Source organism: Podarcis bocagei (assembly GCF_964188305.1).
Source record: "Podarcis bocagei genome assembly, chromosome: 11".
Lineage (NCBI taxonomy): Eukaryota > Metazoa > Chordata > Lepidosauria > Squamata > Lacertidae > Podarcis > Podarcis bocagei.
The window spans coordinates 4,616,744-4,640,848 of NC_138136.1; the positions used below are offsets into that span (position 1 = coordinate 4,616,744).

The 24,105-nt window shown below is 42.6% G+C and overlaps 2 protein-coding genes across 3 annotated transcripts in view; one reads left to right on the forward strand and one right to left on the reverse strand.

Moving 5' to 3' along the window:
- Window positions 1-4,240, forward strand: part of VPS13A (vacuolar protein sorting 13 homolog A) — a 152,910-nt gene extending 148,670 nt beyond the window's left edge. For both annotated transcript variants that reach the window (XM_081213486.1, XM_081213487.1), the window contains exons 70-72: window positions 188-311; window positions 2,016-2,090; window positions 2,395-4,240. In XM_081213486.1, the coding sequence (XP_081069612.1) occupies window positions 188-311; window positions 2,016-2,090; window positions 2,395-2,445 (250 nt within the window). In that variant the 3' untranslated portion in view covers window positions 2,446-4,240. The remainder of the gene's footprint in view (window positions 1-187; window positions 312-2,015; window positions 2,091-2,394) is intronic.
- Window positions 4,241-4,385: 145 nt separating this feature from the next.
- The window catches only part of LOC308597753 (guanine nucleotide-binding protein subunit alpha-14-like), a 36,464-nt gene continuing 16,744 nt past the window's right edge, over window positions 4,386-24,105 (reverse strand). Inside the window, exons 2-7 of the mRNA XM_081213841.1 lie at window positions 20,390-20,574; window positions 10,660-10,814; window positions 8,019-8,147; window positions 7,506-7,635; window positions 6,720-6,873; window positions 4,386-5,502 (exon numbers count right to left, since the gene is read on the reverse strand). Coding sequence (XP_081069967.1) covers window positions 5,312-5,502; window positions 6,720-6,873; window positions 7,506-7,635; window positions 8,019-8,147; window positions 10,660-10,814; window positions 20,390-20,574 — 944 coding nt within the window. The 3' untranslated portion in view covers window positions 4,386-5,311. The remainder of the gene's footprint in view (window positions 5,503-6,719; window positions 6,874-7,505; window positions 7,636-8,018; window positions 8,148-10,659; window positions 10,815-20,389; window positions 20,575-24,105) is intronic.

Genomic DNA, 24,105 nt, shown 5'->3' on the forward strand with positions numbered 1-24,105 from the left:
TATACACACATATATGATTAGGTTCCACTGGCATCATTGTGCAAATCCATATGTGTGTATTTCATTGTGGAATTAATAAACCATCAAACTGGGTGATAACAAGGCAACTTTTAATTTTTTATTTAAAAAGTAATTGTTGTATGTCTGCTTGCTTTATTTTAATGGTTTATTTTGTATTCTTCTTTAGTGGCATATTATTTGTGACAAGAGGTACATTTGGACAGTTGACATGTGAATGGCAGTACACCTATGATGAATTTACCAAGGAGCCATTCATTGTTGATGGACGGAGGTTGCGCATTGAAGCAAAGGTACCGTGAGAGACTTCAGCTTGTTGTAGAATGTATTAGATTAGCTTCAGAGTATATTTTAAAAATAAGTCATTTGTCTCCAGTAGAATTCAGCAACTTAAATGGCATGTTGTTTTCCTTAACTTGCTAGTTTATTATATTGTTGTTATATAACAAGTCAAATTTACCAAGCTAGTAATACCACCTATGAAAACTTACTTCACTAGTGTTGTTTTTTGATTCAAAGTTTCATGGTCAGATAAAGGGGGCTTCAAATCTCCCCCCCCCTTGTTTCTTCCTTTCTTCACACACACACACACACACACACACAGAGAGAGAGAGAGAGAGAGAGAGAGAGAGAGAGTGTTAATGTTTTCCTGCATAGAGAACAAGACTCTTCTGGAAGGCACTCTCTTTTTCAGCCCTTGTGTTCTCTAAAGCAGTGTTTCTCAACCGGGGGGCATATGGCCCCCAGGATATTCCGGGGGGCACAGGTGAAAATCGCATAAATGGGGGGCACAGCACAAGATTAGGGGGCACAGAAGGAAATGAGAAGTGGCGAAAACAGAAGTGACCAAGGAAAGAAAACAGGAAAGAAAACAGAGAAGTGAGGAAAATGGAAAACAGAGAAGTGACCATGCTTCCCAAGCAAGGAGATTATTACAGGGTTCCTTGGAAAAGTCAAGCAGTATGCCACCAATATTGGATGTCAAGAATTCAGAGTTTTCCTCTTTAGCAGTTAGTGATGAATTGAAAGATGAAATAATGGTGTATGTGAATCATTTGAAGCCGCTTTATAATGATATGGAAGTTTACTTCTGTGATCTGCTGGACTTGGATATTCTGGCCTGGGTAGCCTCCCACTTTCACATGCAGCAGAATTGGTGCTCCCTACCTTCTGCCCCAATCCCATCCATTAGAGAAAGCCTTACACTCAATCGATGTGCAGCACGCCCTTAAGGTATACATCATCCAGACAAAGGAGTTTAAATGTACACACACACCATTTGTCTCCTTCCTACTGCTGCCAGCTACAATGATTATTGCTCTATGCTATCTTGGAGGATATGCATTTGCATCTTGATAGCCTATAAGTCCCCTACAGTCCACTCAGCCCAGGCCACAGCTGCATCTGCAGCCTTCTCCACTAATGCCCCTATTGGGGACATAGGCAGGGCAGCCACCTGGGCATGCCCCAGCACAAGGCACTATAAGATTGATCTGTATTCCTTGGCCGAGGCTTCCTTTGGCCACAAGCTCTTATAGCAGGGCCTCTAATGTTAGCTCAAGTCGCAGTTGGACCTGCCCTAATTGGGTAAGCTCTTTGAAATCCCAAGCCAGTGTCCCCCATGGCGCCAGTAGGAGATAGTACAATTGATACCGACCCAAAATGTAGACCTCTAAGGCATCATGGAGTCATTGGAGCCACTCCCTAATATGGACTGCAACGTGCTAATTCGTAAGCCCTTTACAAAAAATAGTTAAGTCAAATGTTTAAGAGGAAAGTGGGCACCTGTTATTTCCTTACTACTTGTGACTCCATTGACTGTTCGAGTTTGGCAAGTCCGCAAACCTGATTGGGAGCTGCCTCATGCTCACGGTGGAATCAGTGTGCAGTCCACTATAAAGCTGTGAGCTGTATGCTGGGAAAGTAAAATAACAGAAGTATTACATTTCATTTTACCTTAGAAAGCCAAATTAATAGGAAACTTATTTATTTTGTAGGAACGAGTAAAGTCTGTATTCCATGCCAAAGAATTTGGAAAAATTATTAATTTTAAAACGCCAGATGATGCTAAGGTGAGTATCGAATACTACTGATCTAAATATGTTTACTTGAAAATAGTATACAACCAGAGTCCTAGATTCAGATAACCAAAATGTTAATTGTGAGGGTGGCACCACGCATGTGTGACAGTAGTTCTCAGATGTCACATTCATGCATGTATAGCCCAGCTGGGAGTCTGGCAGCAGCCCCAGAAAATGGGATTTGCCAACATGTGGACTGACTATATAGTTATATACTAATGTTCTATGCTATTAATATTTAGATGAATATGTTGACTTACTTTCATTGTCTAAATTTTCTCTCAAATTTTCATAGTGGGTTCTCTCAAAACTGGAAGAAGTGAGGGAGAACCATCCAAAATTGTGACCATTTGTGCAAGATTCCAAGATGGACAAAACAGAGAGTGCCAAATTCAACATTTTGATTGAAGCTTAGCATGTGACATTGCTAAGACTATGAAGGGGATTGTTGATGTCTTCTACATAGCCAGAGTAGGAAAAAATCTGCCATGGTCAGTGTCATTTAAACTGTTCTAGAGCTGAGAACCTCTGCCAAATTGTGGCTTACTGAGCTTTTTATTTATAAATAATACAGAGTTACTTATATCAGGAGTAAAAATGATGTTTTCATGCATATTCTGTCACATGATTTAAAAAGACTAAGTCTAGATTAATCTTGTGATTTTATGTGATAATCAGGGTTCCCCCACCATCTAAGCTTTATTTCTCCTGTCATCGGGATTTTAATTAATATGCTATAATTGCCACATTACATGTTAATATAATGTAATTCACTGAAATTCAGTTAAATTCTTCAGGGAAAGACTGATTTAACCAGCAATGCTCTTATATTATGAATGATCTTGCTGATCTGTTTATTCAAGAAGCCTTTTTATTTACCAATATATATATCATGAGGTTATTTAGTTTTTTTAATACAAATAAACAGTTTGTGGTACTGTAATATTATTTTTAACACTCACTTTTTATATGATGCAAAAAATTAGCAAGGTGTTCTGGTACCTCATGATGATGGGTAGATGTACACAGATAAACATGAATTATTGAAATGATAACCTAGGCAGGGATGTGCCTTTGCAGCAGTGCTTTGAATGGCATGATCTTTACTTTCAATACATAAAATTTTCAGCAAAGTCATCGAAACCGTCTAAAGATCATGTTTTGAAATGGTATATAAATCTAAGGAACACTCTTGAATGAAAAACTGTTTTGAGTGAGGGGAATCTAAATTTCATGCTCATGCTGAATGCATTGTCATTAATTTTAAAAAATTGAGAACATTCATTAACTTTGGGTTGCATCCAACTGTTTTTCTTAGAATAGACCCACTGAATTTCATGGACGTAAATTAGGCAAGTCTCTTAATTTCAGTGCGTCTGCTCAGAGTATGACTAACGTGGGAATACAACCCATTTCAGCATTTAAACCCAAAACAATTCATAAGATCTTTTTAGTTCTGCATGAAAACAACAAGATTTCAGTATGTGGAGGGTTGCATACACATTTCTTTTAATTTGATTTTGCTAGGCTATACAATAATGCCTATAAATGCACATGTAGATGAAGAAATCACATCATAAAAGGGAAAAGAATGCAAATGTATGTAAGTGTATTGCCTAATCCAGATTTGACTTGTTTGATGCATGTAGTAAATGTCTGCTCCAGAATATTCTTTCCAAACTCCTGTTTGGAGGATTGAGGTGAAAGAGATTGGCCCTCCTGAATTTGCTGGTGGTACTTAAACTCCTCAAACTGTAGCTTTGTTGTAAAAGCTAAATAAAGTAAATGGCATGCCAAATGTAATTGTATGTATTTATATAAAAGTCTTGCTTGCTCCATTATGTAACCACCTGAGGTGCTTAAAGGAATACATTGCAGTCTTCCCCATAACATTTTATTTCTTGCTATACAAAATGTATATTGAATTAATGGTTACTGGATATGCCAAAATATAACTTGTGTTGTGTCTCAAGAACATGAACAAACTCTTTCCAGATTCATTGGTTTAACTGACAGTCATATCATACTTGAGCATTGACACTTTGAGTTGTGGCCCTTAAGCTGCAGACCAACCATACAGATCACGCCTTCTAAATGTGTACAATAAAGAGTGTGATGCCTCCTAGGCTGGTTACACATTATTTTTGTTTGTGCTTATTAGATTTCTATCCCTGTGTCTGCTAGACCTGTAGAGAAAAACACATACATGTGCTGTCCCAAATACTGAGTTGGTTCACGTCATTTTTAAATTTTAGGAATGTTCACACAGTGAAGAGATGCTAATTGAATTACCGCTCTGTCAAACATGGTATTCAACATGTTATCTTTCTTCAAACAGTTTATGCTGCATTACTTCATATGAAGGGGTGACATAGCAATAGTGTAAATGATGCCAAACAAGTGGTAGGTCTTAACTATATTTATTTATTAAACTTCAACCCAACATAAAGGAAAAGCAAGTAAAATGGGAAATGAACACTCACTGCCTTTGCCAAAAATGGCCACCAAAAGCTATGGTTCCCCCAATGGAACTGTTGAATGATAGATGCCATTCAGGGGTGCCTTGATACATTTTGGAGTTGAGACAAGTGCACCCTTCCCTTCTCCAGTCACGGAAGCAGTTACTTTTTATAGGCTCCAGCAAAGGGTGGAAGGGAGCTTGTTTTTATTTATTTTTAAAATAACTTTGCCCCAAAGTATATAGAAAACAACAAATATTAAACATATTGGCAGCTAGCATTTTACTTATGAATCAAAAACTGCACAACAAGCTGCCATGTTTCAAGGAAAATAAGATGTATGCCATGTCCTTCAAAGAGGCTTCAAAAACCTAAAGAATTATATAAATATAGGCTATTTTTCATTCAGCGTAGTCATGTACCTTAGTCAAATGACAATATAGTATCCAATCTTCTGTAACTAAGACATCTCTGGCTAAAAGATTATCAAATGAATTAAATTAGTGGGTGCAGGGAGCATCTATAAATAAATGGCAGATATTTTTTCTTTAATCACCTCAAAACTAAAATTATGCACCTCAAATCAAAAACTGAAAAGAAAAAAACATTTTGAAAGTGTATACATTAAAAATCTGTAAGTATCATGTCTAAATTTCCATTTTTGTTAAGTAAATATTTTATGGTCAACAGGGACACAAACAATTGCTGCAAATACATACATGGAGTTTAAATACAATGCTGGGTCCCTGTGGTTTATACCAGATTGAACTCCTTTAGATTCAGCTGTAGTATTGTGTCTCTGACAGCAGCAAAGACAAATCTAATGTTTTCTGTGTCTGTAGCACATGTAAAATGGGAATAAATCACTTTCTCTTTATCTGTATTCTGATCCTGGTATAACTTCAGAATGAACTCTCTGGCAGCTTTAACATCTTGCTTTGGTCCTGCTCAAAAGCAAAAAATGACACCATTAAACAGAGAGAGAGAGAGACTCCTTGCAATCTTCAAATAAATTTCTATTTTCACTAGTGTATGCAGAGTTAATTAATTCCAATTAACTATTTTCAAATATACTAATACACACAGGTCCTGCTATCCAAACACAATGCATTCTCAGGAAATCATTTGTTAGGTGAGCGTCTGCATAATGAGTCAACGATTTCCAATTATTCCTAGGGGAAAATTTCTACCATGTTCCCAATCACAGAATGTTTACCCCAAAATTTTGAAAAAAAACCCAGGAAAACCCACTGAAACCTTGCAAAAGGCAAGGGAAAGGATGCTCTCTTATTTGTCTGATCTTTCCCCCACCCACCAAGGTTTTTAGTTGCCATGAACTAGCAAAACACAAAAAGTAAGTCTTGTTTAAGGCTGCTCATTTGTTTACAGTACTACAACTATGTCTGGCTGTCTTGATATCAGAATCTGTGATGCGTGTGTAGCGAGGTTTGGGTACTCATTCCTTACGTTTGGGTATGTAACAACCGTTTGGACAGTAGGACGTGTGTGTAGTAACAAATGCTAACTTCCCACATTGGGAATATGGATGTGCATATAATTTTAATCATTTGCTTGCAAAAATAGGTACCGTATTTTTCGCTCTATAGGACGCACTCGACCATAGGACACACCTAGTTTTAGAGGGGGAGAACAAGAAAAAAAAAATTCTCTCCCTCTCTGTGCAGCGCCCCTTCAGCAAAGCGGCAAGAGAAACGGAGCCCCTTCCATTTCTCCTCCTGCTTCGCTGAAAGGGCGCTGCGCAGAGAGGGAAAGCTGCGCAGCGCCTCTCCAGTGAAGCGAAGCCAGGAGAGCAAGAGGGATTGGTGCGCACTGACCTCTCTCACTCTCCAGGCTTCAGTGAAAGCAATGCAAAGCCTCCAGAGCACGGCAGGAGCGCTCCCTCTGCGCTTCGGAGGCTTCGCGTTGCTTTCGCCGAAGCCATGGAGCCTGCATTTGCTCCATAAGACGCACACACATTTCCCCTTAATTTTTGGAGGGGGAAAAGTGCGTCCTATAGAGCGAAAAATACGGTAAATGTTGTCTGTTATAGTGTAGCCAACACCTGGGGTAGCTAACACTTCACATTAAAGTGCTGGTCATTAGTGAACTGACAAAGCAGCTACAATAATTGCTTATCAGATGTAAACCACAACTGGTTTACCTGTGAACTCTGGAAAATAGGTGCTTAAATGGGAATGCATAATCTTCTCTTCTAAAAGGTCTTTTTTATTTAAGAACAAGATGACTGAGGAGTTCAGAAACCAAGGGTATGTGATTATTGTTTGAAACAAAGCCTTGCTTTCTTCCAACCGATTCTGCAAGAAAAGTATGAAATGTTAGCAAAGTAGTCTTAAAGAAATTAGTGGGTGCTGGGCTGTATCCAACACTGATTTCTGCTTGTGTAACAGAACTTCACCTTCATACCACTGCTTACACAATGCCCCAGGGGTTTGGGGGGCCCTCAAGAGCACATTTTGGGGGTGAATGGGGGAAGGAAATGCAGGGCAAGTCTATTGTGTGAGTGGGACTCTGCCTGCGCACCCCATTTCTGTGCTCAGATTATAGTATAATTATTTCATACCCAAAACCTATCCTTATTTTCTACCCAGAGGTGTTCCAAGTTTAATTAATTATAACACTAGCTATTCTTCCAGTGCGGCAAACAAAGTGTAAATGGGGTGAAAGATAACCATGTTCACCACTTTGAGCTTCCTTGGAGGAAATGCAATAAAATAATATGAAATACAATGCAATAGATGCTATATGTGCAAGAATGAAAAACTAAGAGTGTGTCTGTTCCAGAATTTCGTCAGGATACACGTACAAAAATTGGTATTGTTCATCGAACAGGAGAGGATGACCATTCTATGGAGAGATGCATTGAGAAAATAATCTGCCACAGTAAAATGCACTAATTGAAATAATCTAGAGCACTCTGTTCTTTTACCTCATTGTTGGATTCTGCCAAGACTTGATCATATTCACTAAGAGCAACCAAGAATATTATTGAGGTAACACTTTCAAAGCAGTGTATCCATTTCCTTCTTTCTGATCTCTGTCCACCAACATCTACCATTCTGTAAATAGAAATAGGAGTAACTGTGTGCAATAAGCTTCCAGGGCACCAACCAAACAAAATAAACCCAACTCAACTTTGCTGTGAAGAAGACCTGATAGCTGAACAAACTATTTACAGTAACCTGAGATGCTGATAAAGTCGCTCCAGGACCAAACTCAGAAACCATGTTTAGAGGCTCACAAAAGCCCACATTCAAAAGGGCTTTTTATAACCGCCAAACTCTTAAGGTTTAGATCAAAATCTAATTACGTCTGATGATAATAACGGCAACCAAGCCTTGTCCAGGATGAACTTTCCCCATTTGGTTCATATTTGGTGCTGCTGTATCTGGCTACTCAATACTGCTTTACCTCGGTTAGTAATTTGCATAACCAAACTTACCTAAAAGTAACATTTTGCAACTCAAAAGGATATTCAATAATTCCAGTGGTTGGCACTCTCACTCTGAGAATATCTTGCTCGTTTGGCACAAATGATGGCGCAGCAATACGGTCAAAGTCTGAAAGGTAACTTCCAAGTCCAATACAGACACGCTTATTTAGCAAAGTGTTACATGTTGTCATAAACAAATTAACACATGTTGAAATCAAATATTTATTTAAGTAGAAGATTAATTCACCAATAAATGAGAGCTAATAGACCACACAAGGTAAAAGATTAAAGAACACGGACATTCTAGATTCAAAACTCAGTGCTACTGTTATTGCACAACTACCATTACACAAGACACTTTCAGCCACAGCGCTCCCCCCACCCCACCCCACCCCCAGTCCACCATGTATGAATAACAATAGTGGCCTATTTTCAGTTACGCTATTTAATTTTGAGCTGACTGTATCAAAAAGAAGCTTGTCAATTTATATTCACATTTTCCACACATTGTCCTCATTTACAAAGTACAGTGGTACCTTGCAAGACGAATGCCTCGCAAGACGAAAAACGCGCAAGACGAAAGAGTTTTCCGTTTTTTGAGTCGTTCCGCAAGACAAATTTCCCTATGGGCTTGCTTCGCAAGACGAAACTTCTTGCGAGTTTGTTTCCTTTTTCTTAAAGCCGCTAAGCCGTTAATAGCCGCTAATAGCCGTGCTTCGCAAGACGAAAAAACCGCAAGACGAAGAGACTCTCGGAACGGATTAATTTCGTCTTGCGAGGCACCACTGTAGTAAGTTTAAACATTTAAGTAAAGACCAACACAACTGCTATTTCATTGTATAAAAACTAAAATCCTAACCCAGCGGGGGGGGGGGGGGAGTGACAGTGCAGACCAAGATTGTAACTTAGTCTCCAAGCTCCTCTCTTTAGTTATTAGAATTCTTTTTTTTTAAAAAAAAAGCATAAAAGAATAAAAGACTCAACAATTTCAGACTTAATGCAAGGGAATTAACATTTGCTTTAAACTAAGACGCTTAGAAACTATTCTGAGACTAGGAAAATAACCGGGCCTGAAAATCTGTTTGATGGAACTGATGATGGTGCCCTAAACTCAATGAAACCAAAAATGCCAGACTAGTCACTGTAAGAAAGTAGTATTATTTAACATATTAAATCCTAAGACCTCCACTATCCTGCACAGCCCCCAATTGCCAGACCCTTGACTATTCAAGCCTAACCCCTTCAGCTGAGCCAAAGATGTCTTGCTTGCCAATCCTAGCCCTTGCTCCCTAGGGAGGTTCATAAAAAACTTTTTTTTTTTAAAAAAAAATGCCTGCTCCAAAGGTCTTATCTTACTACACTAGGGATTATATAGCTATCTCTGAAATTTCATGCATATCAGTTAATATCTTGACCCTCCTCCATGAAAATAGCTGTTTACATTGCCGTTTTCCTATGGCTGAAATTTCAATTCAGTGGAGCAGGCATTTTTTTAAAAAAAAAAAGTTTTTTATGAACTGCCCTACTACTCACAGTTCCTTTGCTATCTGGATCATGCTTCACTAAGAAACTATAAACTCTTCTTACCTTGAGCAAAACCAAACTATTGTATTTAGCAAAAAAACAAAACAAAAAAACCCCACTCAATTTTCTACTAATATAATAAGAGAAATAGATTGTATGTATGTATGCATGTATGGGAAGAAGAATAGCAGCTCATCATTTCCTTACCCATAGAAAAGAAAACTAGTAATATTAAAACAAAACTGTTATTTGTTAATTCATCTACATGAAGAGACAGATGTGATTTCATGCCAAAATCTGAGTTACAAATTGGGGCAGGGGGAGAGTTGGCAGTACAACCCATCATAATAATACAATCTGGCAAAAGTGCTGAATGGTAGCAAGATTGCAGGGGCCTGGAGACACTCACCCTGGGTCTGTGCTCCTTTGGAGAACTGAAGACACAAAGAAATATGATTTATTCACATATTTACACCTTCACTCTGCATGGAGCGATTCCAGCTCTTACTAACCTGGTCATCTCAAGAGGGGCTTGGAGTGTAGCCCTCCACTCCAAGGCATCTCTCCTACTAATTCTGCTGTTCCTTATTCAGTTGCATGCTAATGGTCAGTTCTTTTGGTGCTTTGGAGTACTAATGATTAGCCCCCCCAGGTGTCACCTAACAAAGGAGTTCCCCTGAGTTCCCACTTGTTGACTGACTAGGATTAAAGACTGGTACACACTTAGGACATTTACCTAGGTTAATTAGCTCTTCAAATGCTAACTGCTGATGCTCAGAAGTGGGTCCACACATTCCAGTACACATGGATCTTGATTACATTTTCAAAGTATGACACAAGTCTTTACACAAACACTACTTAAACACCTCAACCCCTTTGCATAACCCCCTTTCTAATATCCATTGAGACTGTCTTATATCCCAGCATACATACAAGTAGGGCTTTTTTCCAGCTGGAACTCAGGAGGGCACCGTTGCCATTATAAGAAAACAAGGGAGGTGCTCATAGTGAGTTCTGGGACCTCTTTTTCTTGAAAAATAGCACTTCATATAAATTCTAGTTAAATCCTAATATTTACCAAACCTAAACATTTCAGACCAGAGATCTATTACTGTAAGATACATACTATTTAGCCGAGTCCGACAACTGGTATTCTCTTCGCCTATCATAGCATGCTTGGATTCCTGGATCCTCCCACAGCCTCTTAACGGCTTCCACAAGTTCTCTCTCCAGTGTTGTTACTGAGTCTACATTCAGCTCTTCAATTATCTGGCCAGCCTCCTGCATGAGGGGGGAGGGGGGTAGTTAGGGATTTATAATCAATTTAGTCAACATGGAACTGCAAAATTAGACACTGCTGGGCATTCAAAGCACAACCAACAGTCCCAAATGCCAGGTTAATCCTTCATGCACTAACTTTGACCTAGAACCACTTGGGGAAGGGGGGGTTGTTGTGAGGGTGAGTGAAACAAAAATACCCTGCACACTGTATATGACTGAATCAATGGGGAACAATGAACTCTTCTGTTGTTTCTGTGATGCATAAATAACATTACTGTTCCTACCTCATTATTTGGATGTTTTATTTATTTTTAAACACTTCTGAATTAGGTTACATACAGATGTACATAGCTTGATGGGAAGGTGTGCTGGGGAACTGCGCTCACTTTTGGTCAGGGGAAGATGTGCTCACCTTGCAGCAGGGGGAAAAATATACACTGGGTCTTGTACATAGATATATCAGTATGTACGTACTCTATAACTGTGCAAGCTTAGAAAATGGACAGCAATGACAAGTAAATAATTCTGCAGTGGGACAATGGCCCGGACAATGCTTTTTTTGTATTTAATTTTGGCCACTGTGACACAGGGATGAAAGTAGGCTTTATTTCACCTGGATCAAAAACCCAGTTTGGCACCCCCATGCGCATTTGTGTACACACACACACACACAAACACACACACTTGGAGCCTCAATGGCACCTGGGGCAAAAAACCCAACTAGCCCTGCCCCTCCATAGCTACAGCTCTGCTGTAACATACCAGGAAACTATCAACTACTTCAATCCTAACATAAAAAGAAAGATCAGTCTTGCTGGATTATGTTTCCAACTGAGAGGTCTTTCACATGGTCAGTGGTGGAGCTTCAAGCTCAGGCAGGGGCGTGGCTGGCGCACGTCCCAGGGGCGTGGGCAGCAGCCACGATGGCACCCCACCAGGATGCCATTTACAGTGGTGCCTCGCAAGACGAAATTAATTCGTTCCGCAATTCTCTTCGTCTTGCGGGTTTTTCGTCTTGCGATGCACGGTTTCCCATAGGAATGCATTGAAAATCAATTAATGCGTTCCTAGGGAAACCACCTTCAGACCAGGTCCGGGGACAGTCTGTCCCCGGACCTCTTCTGAAGGCTGGGGGGGGGGACAAGGGCTTTTCTTACCACCCCCAGCATTTTAAAAAACCTTGGGACAGCGGAGGACTTCTCCGCTGTCCGGGCGATCTTAAAATGCTGGCGGGCGGCATTTTAAAATCGCCCCGGACAGCGGAGGACTTCTCCGCTGTCCGGGGCGATTTAAAAGCCCCTGGGAAGGCAGGCAGGGGGGAGCAAAGACTTTTGCCCCCTGCCCGCCTTCAGAAGGTGTTCCCACCCCCCCGCCCGGCTTCGCAGCAGCGCTACGAAGCCCGGCAGCTGGGGCAGCTGTTCCCGCCCCCCTCCCCCCTTCGGAACATCGTTCCGAAGTGGGGCGGCTGGGGCAGCTGTTCCCGCCCCACCTCCCCACTTCGGAACAGCGTTCCGAAGTGGGGCGGATGGGGCAGCTGTTCCCGCCCCACCTCCCCTCTTCGGAACATCGTTCCGAAGTGGGGCGGATGGGGCAGCTGTTCCCGCCCCCCCTCCCCCCTTCGGAACATCGTTCCGAAGTGGGGCGGATGGGGCAGATGTTCCCGCCCCCCCTCCCCCCTTCGGAACATCGTTCCGAAGTGGGGCGGCTGGGGCAGCTGTTCCCGCCCCACCTCCCCCCTTCGGAACATCGTTCCGAAGTGGGGCGGCTGGGGCAGCTGTTCCCGCCCCCCTCCCCCCTTCGGAACATCGTTCCGAAGTGGGGCGGATGGGGCAGCTGTTCCCGCCCCACCTCCCCCCTTCGGAACATCGTTCCGAAGTGGGGCGGATGGGGCAGCTGTTCCCGCCCCCCCTCCCCCCTTCGGAACATCGTTCCGAAGTGGGGCGGATGGGGCAGCTGTTCCCGCCCCACCTCCCCCCTTCGGAACATCGTTCCGAAGTGGGGCGGCTGGGGCAGCTGTTCCCGCCCCACCTCCCCACTTCGGAACATCGTTCCGAAGTGGGGCGGCTGGGGCAGCTGTTCCCGCCCCCCCTCCCCCCTTCGGAACATCGTTCCGAAGTGGCGCGGATGGGGCAGCTGTTCCCGCCCCCCCTCCCCACTTCGGAACATCGTTCCGAAGTGGGGCGGATGGGGCAGCTGTTCCCGCCCCACCTCCCCCCTTCGGAACATCGTTCCGAAGTGGCGCGGCTGGGGCAGCTGTTCCCGCCCCCCCTCCCCCCTTCGGAACATCGTTCCGAAGTGGGGCGGATGGGGCAGCTGTTCCCGCCCCCCTCCCCCCTTCGGAACATCGTTCCGAAGTGGGGCGGATGGGGCAGCTGTTCCCGCCCCACCTCCCCCCTTCGGAACATCGTTCCGAAGTGGGGCGGATGGGGCAGCTGTTCCCGCCCCCCCCCTTCGGAACATCGTTCCGAAGTGGGGCGGCTGGGGCAGCTGTTCCCGCCCCACCTCCCCCCTTCGGAACATCGTTCCGAAGTGGGGCGGCTGGGGCAGATGTTCCCGCCCCCCGCTTCGGAACAGCGTTTTAAAATGCTGGGGGTCGGCAGCGAACACTCCCGACCCCCAGCATTTTAAAATCTCCCCGGGACAGAGACTTCTCTGCTGTCCCTTGGAGATTTTAAAATGCTGGGGGTCGGCAGCGAACGCTTTGCTCCCGCCCGCCAGCATTTTAAGATTGCCCGGGGCAGGCGGGGGGAAGGCAGGCGGGGGGAGCAAAGACTTTTGCCCCCCGCCGGCCTTCAGAAGAGGTCCTCTTCTGAAGGCCGGCTGTGGGCGAAAGTCTTTGCTCCCGACCGCCAGCATTTCCCTATGGGCTTTCGTCTTGCGATGCAAGCCCATAGGGAAATTCGTCTTGCGAAGCGCCTCCAAAACAGAAAACCCTTTCGTCTTGCGGGTTTTCCGTCTTGCGAGGCATTCGTCTTGCGGGGTACCACTGTAGTTCTTTTTATTGCAGCACTGCAGAAAAATACCATAGAGGCTTCCTCCCAAGCCAAATGCTAGAAAGTATTTCATGCTGAATCATTGACAATGTGCCTTCTCTTTAGTAGCAATATTCTGTGCACAAACATAGTTGACTATCAGTTTCCAAACATTCTGAATCTTGAACAGCACATTAGATGTTTGCTTTTCCAAATATTTGATTTATTTCTGCTACCACAAGCCAAGAACAGCACACACAGAATCCCTAGTGAAAGATTGATGCTTCTTTTCAGAAATAATGGTCTGGTTTGGACCATCATTCCAGGCTTCATTAAATCATGGCCTTCCTTCACCCCTACCCTGCTCCTGCCATGTGCAAGGTTTAGAACAAAGATCTTGCTCTCCTTTACATTGCATTTCCATCCTCTAACAACTTCCATCTGCACCATTATCTTGTAGGGAACTGAATGCCATTGTTGCTATTCTCTCTCCACATGTTGCACTAACCATTTTAGCAACATATAGCTCTGGATACTGCAGAACAAAAAAACTCATTGGGTTGCCTTAAAAGAGCCCTGGGTGAAGCTTCCAGACTGCAGGGGTCAGCAAAGTTCACCGGCCATTGGCCAGATCACTCCCATGGAGATTGTCCATGGGCCGGACTGGCACAGTGTGATGCTGGAAATCGTTCCTGCGCATGCCCAGACACCGAAAGTCACGCCTGCACAGATTTAATCTGGCCCCCGTGGCAGTATATGTCCTGGGGTAAAATGGGAAAAAAGCTTTGGGGTTAAAGTTCACTTCATCAAATCTGGCCCTCTTTGAAAAAAGTTTGGGCTCCCCTGCTTGGGAGCTAAAATGACTAGAAAATTATCATTGAAACAAAAATAAAATTGGAAGGAATCATGCTGAAGCTTAGGAGCAAATTTCCACGTCAGAACTCCTTGAAAGGGTTTGCACAGAACCAAGAAGGGGGTGATGTGTCAAAAATCCTCAAAGAGGGTCTTTTAATGATCCTGTGACCAAATAAATCCAATTCAAAACCTGACCTCAGGTCAATCGCTGAACATGGAAGTTCTACTTTTGATAAACAATTTGCTTTTATTGGAAGGGATGCTCATTTTCCCTTTGGTCATACAGTCGTAATGCTTCTTAGGATTCAAATAATATATTTCCTACTTTTTATGCCCTTTACAAATACAGTGGTGCCCCGCAAGACGAATGCCTCGCAAGACGGAAAACTCGCTAGACGAAAGAGTTTTCCGTTTTGGAGGTGCTTCGCAAAACGAATTTCCTATGGGCTTGCTTCACAAGACGACAATGTCTTGCGAGTTCCTGCTGGTTTTTTTTCCTCCCCCCCTTTTTCTAAGCCGCTAAGCCGCTTATCAGCTGATCCGATCAGCAGATAAGCCGCTAAAAGCCGCTAATAGCGCTAAACCGCTAATCCGTCAAAATTGCCAGCCAGCCTGCAAGTAGAGAGAAAAATTGCCAGCCAGCCTGCAAGTAGAGAGCTGTGCTCACACAAAAGTTGCAAAGGTTCCAACTACACTGGGAGCATGCAATTTATATTTTAACAGCTCTACAACTGTGGCTCTCATTACACCGGCCGGCCTTTCTATGCAAAAGCTTTAGGGTTTCAGTGTATTTTGAGACCATACAGAAAGTCAACAACAAAAAGTTGGAGATTATAGCCTAATGCAGGCATAGGGAAACTTGGCCCTCCAGATGTTTTGAGACTACAATTTCCATCATCCCTGACCACTGGTCCTGTTAGCTAGGGATGATGGGAGTTGTAGTCTCAAAACATCTGGAGGGCCGAGTTTGCCTATGCCTGGTCTATTGACACATTAGAAACTGAGGCTAAAACATGATCCCATTGATTAACTAAGATGGGGCTTATTAATTATTTATTCCATTCACTTCTAAAAGTCTGTATGTCAAATTGATTAATAGATACTAGATATCTATATAAAGTAAAAGCCTCAAAGGATTCAGTCAAGCGTTCAGGTATCTTCGTTGTCTTGGATGCTTTAAAAGCTTCAGGCCGAAATGCAGATGTTAGCAAATGCTGTAATTGTAAAAACTGCCACTGCGATACTTTAATTTTAAGGTAGCATATGTAAAAAAAAAAAATCATTGTTCTCATCTATTAATTTATCTATAGATAACATACCTGCATCCATCCAATTTTTCCATACTACCATTTCCCACCCAATTTTTAAAGTTGGATTTCCCCATAGGGTCAATTTATTGTGAGAAAATTGATCATGTTTATTTTTACTAGCCATCATATTCCATATATTTCCTGACTCATCAAAATCCTGGAGAGGCTGTGATGGGAGTGTCCCAAAATCCAACTCTTCTGGACATCAATCATACAAGAAATATGCAAAATAACCAAACAGGTATTAGAACTCACCCAGAACTGCTGCTTTTGAACATTTTCCAAGATGATAATGCCCACTCACATTATAAAGAGCTTATAACCCACCTACTTGCAGCAGCCAGAAGCATCATAGCCAGACACTGGAGAGACCTGTCAGGAGTGGACCAGTGGTACCATATCATATGGGAAACAACCTTACTGGAAAAGCTAACCAACAGACTGAAACGAACATAGTGACAAATAGGACACCTTCGTCCCAGTATGGCTCCCCTTTATCACATACACAGCCCAACAAGACAACAAGAAGAATCCACTGACAGCATACAAATCAATATGGCTAACTTGACCCAACAATCACCCCCTTCACAAATGCGAACAAACCTCACTGCAGCCAAACACAGACAACCAACCACACCCTGGGCCCCCCAATCCCTCTCAATGCCAAGGAAATATAATAAGCGAATAGAAAGAGAAGCTACCCAGTTGATGCTGACACAAAACCCCACACGTACACTATAGAAAAGAATATAAGTTTCACCATCCCACCCCCACCCCCTTCACTTCTTCCCCAATCTTATACTGTATACAACACTAATGTCTCATATCAAATGTAACCGATCTGTAGAAAAGTCTCCACAACATGAAAAAAGAGACAATGCATGTACTTTTGTAAGCCAAGAAAACCTTCGTGAAATTATTTAATACTGGGACCCATTGCCCTGTCCTTCATTTTAAACGACTGGCCAAGATCTTGCCTGCTTTTTCACTGTTTTCCCAAAATTTCTGCTTTGTACATGCAAGCATGAATTTTGTCTGCTGTGATTATTTAATTCATATATATATTTTTTGTACAAAAACTTAAACAAATGTGAACATGTCTCCACTTTACTCTTTTCCTTAAAAAAGAACATGCAGGGCTCCTTCCTTTTGTACATGTTTAAGTCCCTAAGTAACCCAGTCTTCCATTCTAATGAATAGGGATACCCTAGGGCACTGGCCTAAATGTCTTGAAGCGTTCTGGCAGAACATTCTCCACTTAAGATTCTACTTTCTCAAAGAAAACAATCTAAAACCAGATGCACCTAGTATTTATTCATTATCAAAGAAGTCTTAGCAGTCCCTTTTTCCAAAGTCAGTTGTTTAATTTGTTTTTAGTTTGTATCAAGTGAACCTTGGAAGAAGTCACTCCACTTTTATTATTTAGCTATACAATCAGTGCCAGATTCACGTATAAGCTAAATAAGCTATAGCTTAGGGCTCCACTCTCTTGGGAGCCCTCAAAATATTTAAAGGGGGAAAAACCTGGATGTACATTTCCAAAATATAAGATAAGTTCAAAAATTACTTTGATAAAATACTATTTTGTTATGTGCAAATGGCTTTAGATACCTATTAGGTCCATAAATTACCATATAGCATATATTCAACACAAAAAACAGCAACAATTTGTTGTTGACAAATGGCAGCTGAACATATAAAGGGCCCCATTACCTTCAGTAGCTCAGGGCTTCATCAAACCTAAATCTGGCCCTGCATACAATTGATTGAATTCAATGTGAACCACATCAGTATGTTTGGAAGCTATTTATGGTGGGATTTGTAAAAATAAAAATATCCAAAGCCCCTTTACTTGTTCTAGTTTGACAATTACTGGTATATTTGAGTGGTTTTCAAAGTGAAACTACCCAATGGCAAATATTATTTATTTCCTTAACCAACTTCTTAGTTCCAGTGCCTGTCTATCGTACAGCACTCACTGACTTCTTTTTATAAAAACAACAACCAAGCACACAGGACAGAATTCATATTCCTAGATGGGCCTTTAATGTGATTTAATTGCATTCACCCTCTGCTTGAGAGCCACATTGCATTTTCAACAGGCACAAGGTGTGATGCCTCTTAGCGGATAAACACAGGTAGCACTTCACGTTTGCATGCAAAGAGGTCTCAAGAAAGACCTCATAAATTCTGGCATATAATTCTGATTTGTAGGGCAAATGCAAACCACCATTTGCTCAAAAACAGGAGGGAAGGGAGACAATCATGGCATGGATTGGAGGGAAGGCGGGAAATTCTCCCCAAAATTCTCACCTCTGCCTTAAATCCTAGTCTGCTGATTTGCATACCTATATCTAAATCAGCTTAACTTGAGAATCCATCTTAACTTTACATTCCAACCATACCACTTTGTAAGTAACAATCACAGATATGTATTTGCCATACATACTTTTGGCACAAGTATTATGTTTCAGTACAAAGATGCAGAATTTGGAATTGTGTGGGGAGGGGCATGCAATTATGCTGTTGAATAATATACTGGTGTCATTTCATTTGTTGCAATTTGAGCCCACTTTAACTGAAATGTTTTTCTGGATGTTTTAATATTTATTGTGAAATTATCCACCATCTGGAAAGGGTTGTGGAATTCTGGAATGTGTCTCACAGGGAGCATTACTGCCACCACAACAATTTTCATTCACTTACTATTATTTGTTCAGATTGATCAACATTTTCCCTGTGCTTTGTATTATCAGATGTATTCTGGTAAATTTCTATGTCTCAACAACATAGAATTGTAGAGTTCATCTAGTCCAACCCCCTGAAATGCAGGAATCTCAGCTAAAACATCTATGACAGACAGCCATCCAACCTCTGCTTAAAAACCTTCAAGGAAGAAGAGTCCACAAACCCCAGAGGGTTGTTCCACTGTCAAACAACCCTTACTGTCAACCTAATGCAGATTAGGTTGCAATTGTGTAGTCACTTACCTGGGAGTAAATCCCACTAAACTGTAATAATTGAATTACATATCCCTAAATATGCTACAAGTAAAAATATGAAATTATGAGAGCCATAAGAACAAAACAAAAAACAAAAAAAGTGTTACTCTGTTCTCAGCATCCTTGGACTTCACAAGCTAGTTCAACCCACGCTATCATTCAACGACACCTTACAGATGCCAGACAATTTGTTTCATGATTTCAAACTCTCTCATGTGATAAGATTGGCAGAGAGGCGACTCTTGATAGTTCTATCACCCTTGGAAGCTTGGAGTGGTGGCCTGGGAAAGGGCATTCTCTCTGGCCACCCCTAGTCTGCGGAATTCCATCTTCAAAGAGGTGGATGTGGCATAGGGTTGCCATATTTCAAAAAGCAAAAAAGATGACACATTTGTAGGCGAGTTGAGGTGGGGGGGGGGAGAAAGAAAGAAAGAAAGAAAGAAAGAAAGAAAGAAAGAAAGAAAGAAAGAAAGAAAGAGAGTAATAGTAAAATAAAAATAATAGAGAAATAAAAAGAGTAATAGTGGGCACTGCCATGTTCAGTCTCCTCTGCACTCTGTCGCCTCCACCAGTATTGCTGCCAGTGCTGCACGCCTCTTTCCCCAGCTCAGGCTGGCAGTGGCGATGTCTCAGCACTCCCACCCACCAGCCGAGTCAACACCGGGCGGTGCTTGCCACCCACATGAGTCTGGGAGCTCCCCACATGTCAATGGGCAGCCACCACTGGAAGAGCCGTCCACACCCCGGAGGATGCGGGGTGGGCACCAGCTGTGGGCAGCACCACTGGGGCAGCCGAGTGGCACACACACCCTTCTGCCTGCCCTGCCCTTCTAGGCTCTGGCACTGTGTACCCAGCTTCCTGCGTTGGTGGCCTGGGCTGAGAGAAGCTCTATACGCGTCAGCCACTGCCATCCTAAGCCTACGCTGCCTGATGGCTCTCCTCCAATGGCTTTCCTCCTTCCGGTGGCTCCTCTGCACGCTCTCTTGCAGCCAAAGCAACTACTCCACACAATGCTTCTGCTTCCAGGGCACAGGAAGTGCCGCATTCCAACCCTCAACAAGCCACCCCCTAAAAAACCCTGGACATTTCCTGAAAAAGGTGACATTATTCCGCCCGGATGGCCATATTGACCCCCCAAAAGAGGACATGTCCAGGAAAACCCGGACATGTGGCAACTTAATTGTGTTGCTTTTTTGTCATGTGCCAAAGACACACTTCTTTCCTGAAGTCACGTGTATATTTGCATTGTGTTAGCGGGCACAAAGACTATGGGAAAGACTGGGGAGAGAAGAGACGGCATATGCTAGATTCTCTGGCCAAGGTTTAAAACTAAGAGCATAAGAGGTGGGAAAGTACATTCAATGAACTGTTATTTTGGGAATTTCAACTGCTGTATTTCCTGTGTTATTGACACCAATAAAGAAGAGTTTTGTACCTTATTATGCTCAGATGAGTATGGAATTTGTAAAGTATCCATAGCTCTGATCATAGTTTGCATAGCGGAAAATATGTTTTGATAAATCAATTTTGTGAAGCCTTTCCGGTCTTCTTCCGTATAGCCTGATCCGTGAATAATCCTCATCTGCTTAATAAATGTACTCTTTCCGCTTTCTCCTGTACCTGCAAGAAAGCACAAGAAGAAAGCGTATCTTTCAAATTAAACACACCAGAGCACAGAGAGCACCAGCTTCCCAGCATCAGAAGAGAAGAATCAACAAATTCTTTTGATGTATCAAAATCAAGTTATGCACACAATGCTCTGTGTAAGCATGATATTTGTAAATAAATTAAGTGAGCCCTAAAAGCAGTTCATAAAACACCCATATAGACAATATTAAACAAAATAATAAAATTAATATGCATATATGTCACCATAAATCTTGATTAAAGAACACAGTACCAATAAAATTTCCTGATTGACACCCAAAAGCCTGGAGAAACAAGCATGATTTTAAAAGCCTTCTAAACATTCCTATGCCCTGCTTGCTGTACATCTTGAGGAAGAAGATTCCTTAGGAAAGGCCCATTTAGAGAAAGCTCCAGTTACACAGAAGGCTCCTAAGAGTGCTGCTGCTCCACTCACAGACATGACTCCTGACATAAGAGAAAGGGAGGTGGTTTTTGCCAGTACCCCCCTCCTGCTGCAGACCCCTCCTCCAAAATATCTGTCCAAGAGGATTAGCAGACCCTCTCCAACAGTATGGAATATGGCATAGAGTCCTGCAGATGGAAATGAAAATCCCTGCAGATTCAATGAAGATCCCTCCCCAATGAGAAACGAAACTTCAGGCAGCTTTACTAATACATTATTATGCCCATACACACCAAAGAGTGGTAGTACACAGTGTTAATGCCTAATTTACTTGGATTGTCATGAGTGCAATCATATGCATTGCTTCCTGGGATCAAGCTCTGCTGAATCCAGCTGTGCTTACTTCTGACTGCATCATTTCAACTTGCAAGACACTAGTTTAACTTAACAGATCTTCAGCCAGCTGAAATGTTAAGCTGTTATTTAGAAATGCAAATATTCTTCCCAAAGAAGTACCACTATTTAAAGCTAGTATAAAGTAGGAGCCTCCTCAAAGAAAGGAAAGGTAGTATTCAACCTCTGCTTTGTTATTATTTTCTGATTTATTCTATGCTAATCTGTCAAAAACCAAACTTGAAGGCCTTAATATCACCTCATTCACTTGCCAGTGCATAGAAAGCTTGCCAATTACCCTGGTGTTCCAGCAGCTGATGTCATCATTCCTGCCCTGAAAAATAACATGAAGTGGTGGTCCCACTCCCTAAGAGCCCCCTTATTCTGAAGTGGAGGGTGGACCCAGCGACAGAGCAAGCCAATCAGGTGCCTGGGGCGGTGTGCATGCCCTGCACCCAGGGGTGGAGTCAGCTGCCTGTGGGGGTGGGGCGAACCGGGGCAGGATGTTCCGCAGGGCCTCTGAGGAGTCTGCCTGCCTTCTCCCACTCAGCCTTCCTACAGCTAAGGCTGAGGTTGAGGCAGTGGGCAGACCGTTTGGGCAGCGCAGAGTCTGCGGGTGCCTAAGCCACCATGTCACTCCCAGGAGAGTCGTGTGGCTTGGGAGCACTGCAGGCCCCACGGTGAGTGCTGCCCGGCATTTTATCACCCCCCCCCCTCAGTGCAGCCAGGGCAGCCCACCCGCACCGCAACCCCCTTCCTCCACCCCTGGGTGGACCCAAGGTAGAAAGCCATTTCAGCAGCCCCCTGCCCCACAGCAGCTATGGAAAACACTCCCTAGAGATGCTTATCTTCTAAACACCAGGCATCCTACCAGTTTTTTATGATACTTTTTAAACAGTGGTACAGTGGTACCTTGGAATGCGAACGGGATCCGTTCTGGAGCTCCGTTTGCATCCTGAATAGAACATAAGACGTGACTGTTTGTCTGCGCGTGCGGGCGTGTTGCAATTCGCCGCTTCTGTGCATGCGCGTGACATCATTTTGACCGTCTGTGCATGCGCGAGTGGCGAAACCCGGAAATAACGCGCTCCATTACTTCTGAGTCACCACGGAGTGCAATCTGAAAATACTTATCCTGAAGTGTATTTATCCCGAGGTATGACTGTACTTATATTAATTATCTCAGTCGCTGTGGTTATGATTCTTGTGTTTTGTCCATGGTTTTTATTGATTTTGGCACTGTTCTGGAATTGTTATACTTGACTGATTTGTTTGATTATGTTTTATAACTGTTTTTATTTCTTTGAACTGCATGTCCCCCCAAAAACCTCTATTATGGGGTGACTCAGAAGTGCAATAAATAAATAAAACCATTATACCACTTCATTGCCTTAAGGCAAGGGGGAAGAGTCATAGCTCAATGGCAGAACACCTGCTCTGGAGTAAGACTAGCCCAGGTTCATTCTCTGGCTGGAAAAGACATTTGCCTGGGATTCTGCATCACCACCACCAGTCAGTGCAGACAGAGCTGACTTGGGCGGACCAATGATCTCACTTGGGACAAGGCAACTTCATGGAACCATAATGCACCAATTCATCTTTTATTCAATCAACAAAGCTCCATAATTCCTATAATTCTCATTGTAGTTCTCATTATTATAATAATGACATTGTTTAGCATAATACCTATGGTTCTACAAACAGTAGACTTTGTTCTTTCCACAAGAGTCTTCTAAGAAAGAAGATGACCAGTTGAGGGCAGAAAAAAATTATAAACCACAGAATAGATGTTCAAGAGTAATGCAGCCAGAGGACACCAGTGTTTAATCCGCCCCCAATTAATTGGAATTGTGTCTGTCAAGGAACCAGAAATGGGTACAGGTAGAAAGTGCCCACACAAGACCATCAGCTCATGCTCATGCCTCACACGGAACAAGAAAAGGTGGGCAACCCATTTTTAAAAAGTAAAGTTGATGGTGTGGCAGAATTGGAACTCAGGATTGGCTCTTAGGCCTTCACCATTGACGTCTCTGCTAGATCACCCCTCGTTTAAACATGCAGCTCCACCCTTAAATCTAAATAATTAATTTAACTGATTTTATATGTACTGCTTTTTGTATTTTTATTGTTGCTGCAATAATTGCTTTTGTTTCTGATGTTTTTAATCTGTTTTATATTTGTTTTGTGGTTCTCTTTTGTAGGCTATCTTGAAAATCTAAATTAATAACATTTATTTTAAAAAGAAAGAAGAAGAACCAGAAATGTCCACTCTCACTCTGGCAGTCATGTTATTGCATAAATTTTTGAAAGAAAAATAAAAGACGCTTGTCAGTATCACTACTGACCTATTAATCAAACTATTTAGCATTTCCCACATACCACCACTAGAGGTCATAAAATACCTTAATGCAGAAATAAAAAGGTAAAAAGGACCCCGTCCCTGACCATTAAGTCCAGTCGTGAACTACTCTGGGGTTGCGGCACTCATCTCGCTTTACTGGCCGAGGGAGCCAAGAAATACTAAGGAGTAAAAGATTCATATATGCCATAGCTGTCAACTCTCAGATTTGAAAATAAAGGATCAGCAGCTAAAAATAAAGGATCAGCAGCCTCACCTGTCCCGGGGACAGGCTACGGGATATCTAACAATCCGGGATAGCAGTGGGAAACGGCACTGGAATAAGGGAATTTCCCGCCAAAAAAGGGAAGATTGACACATATGATAT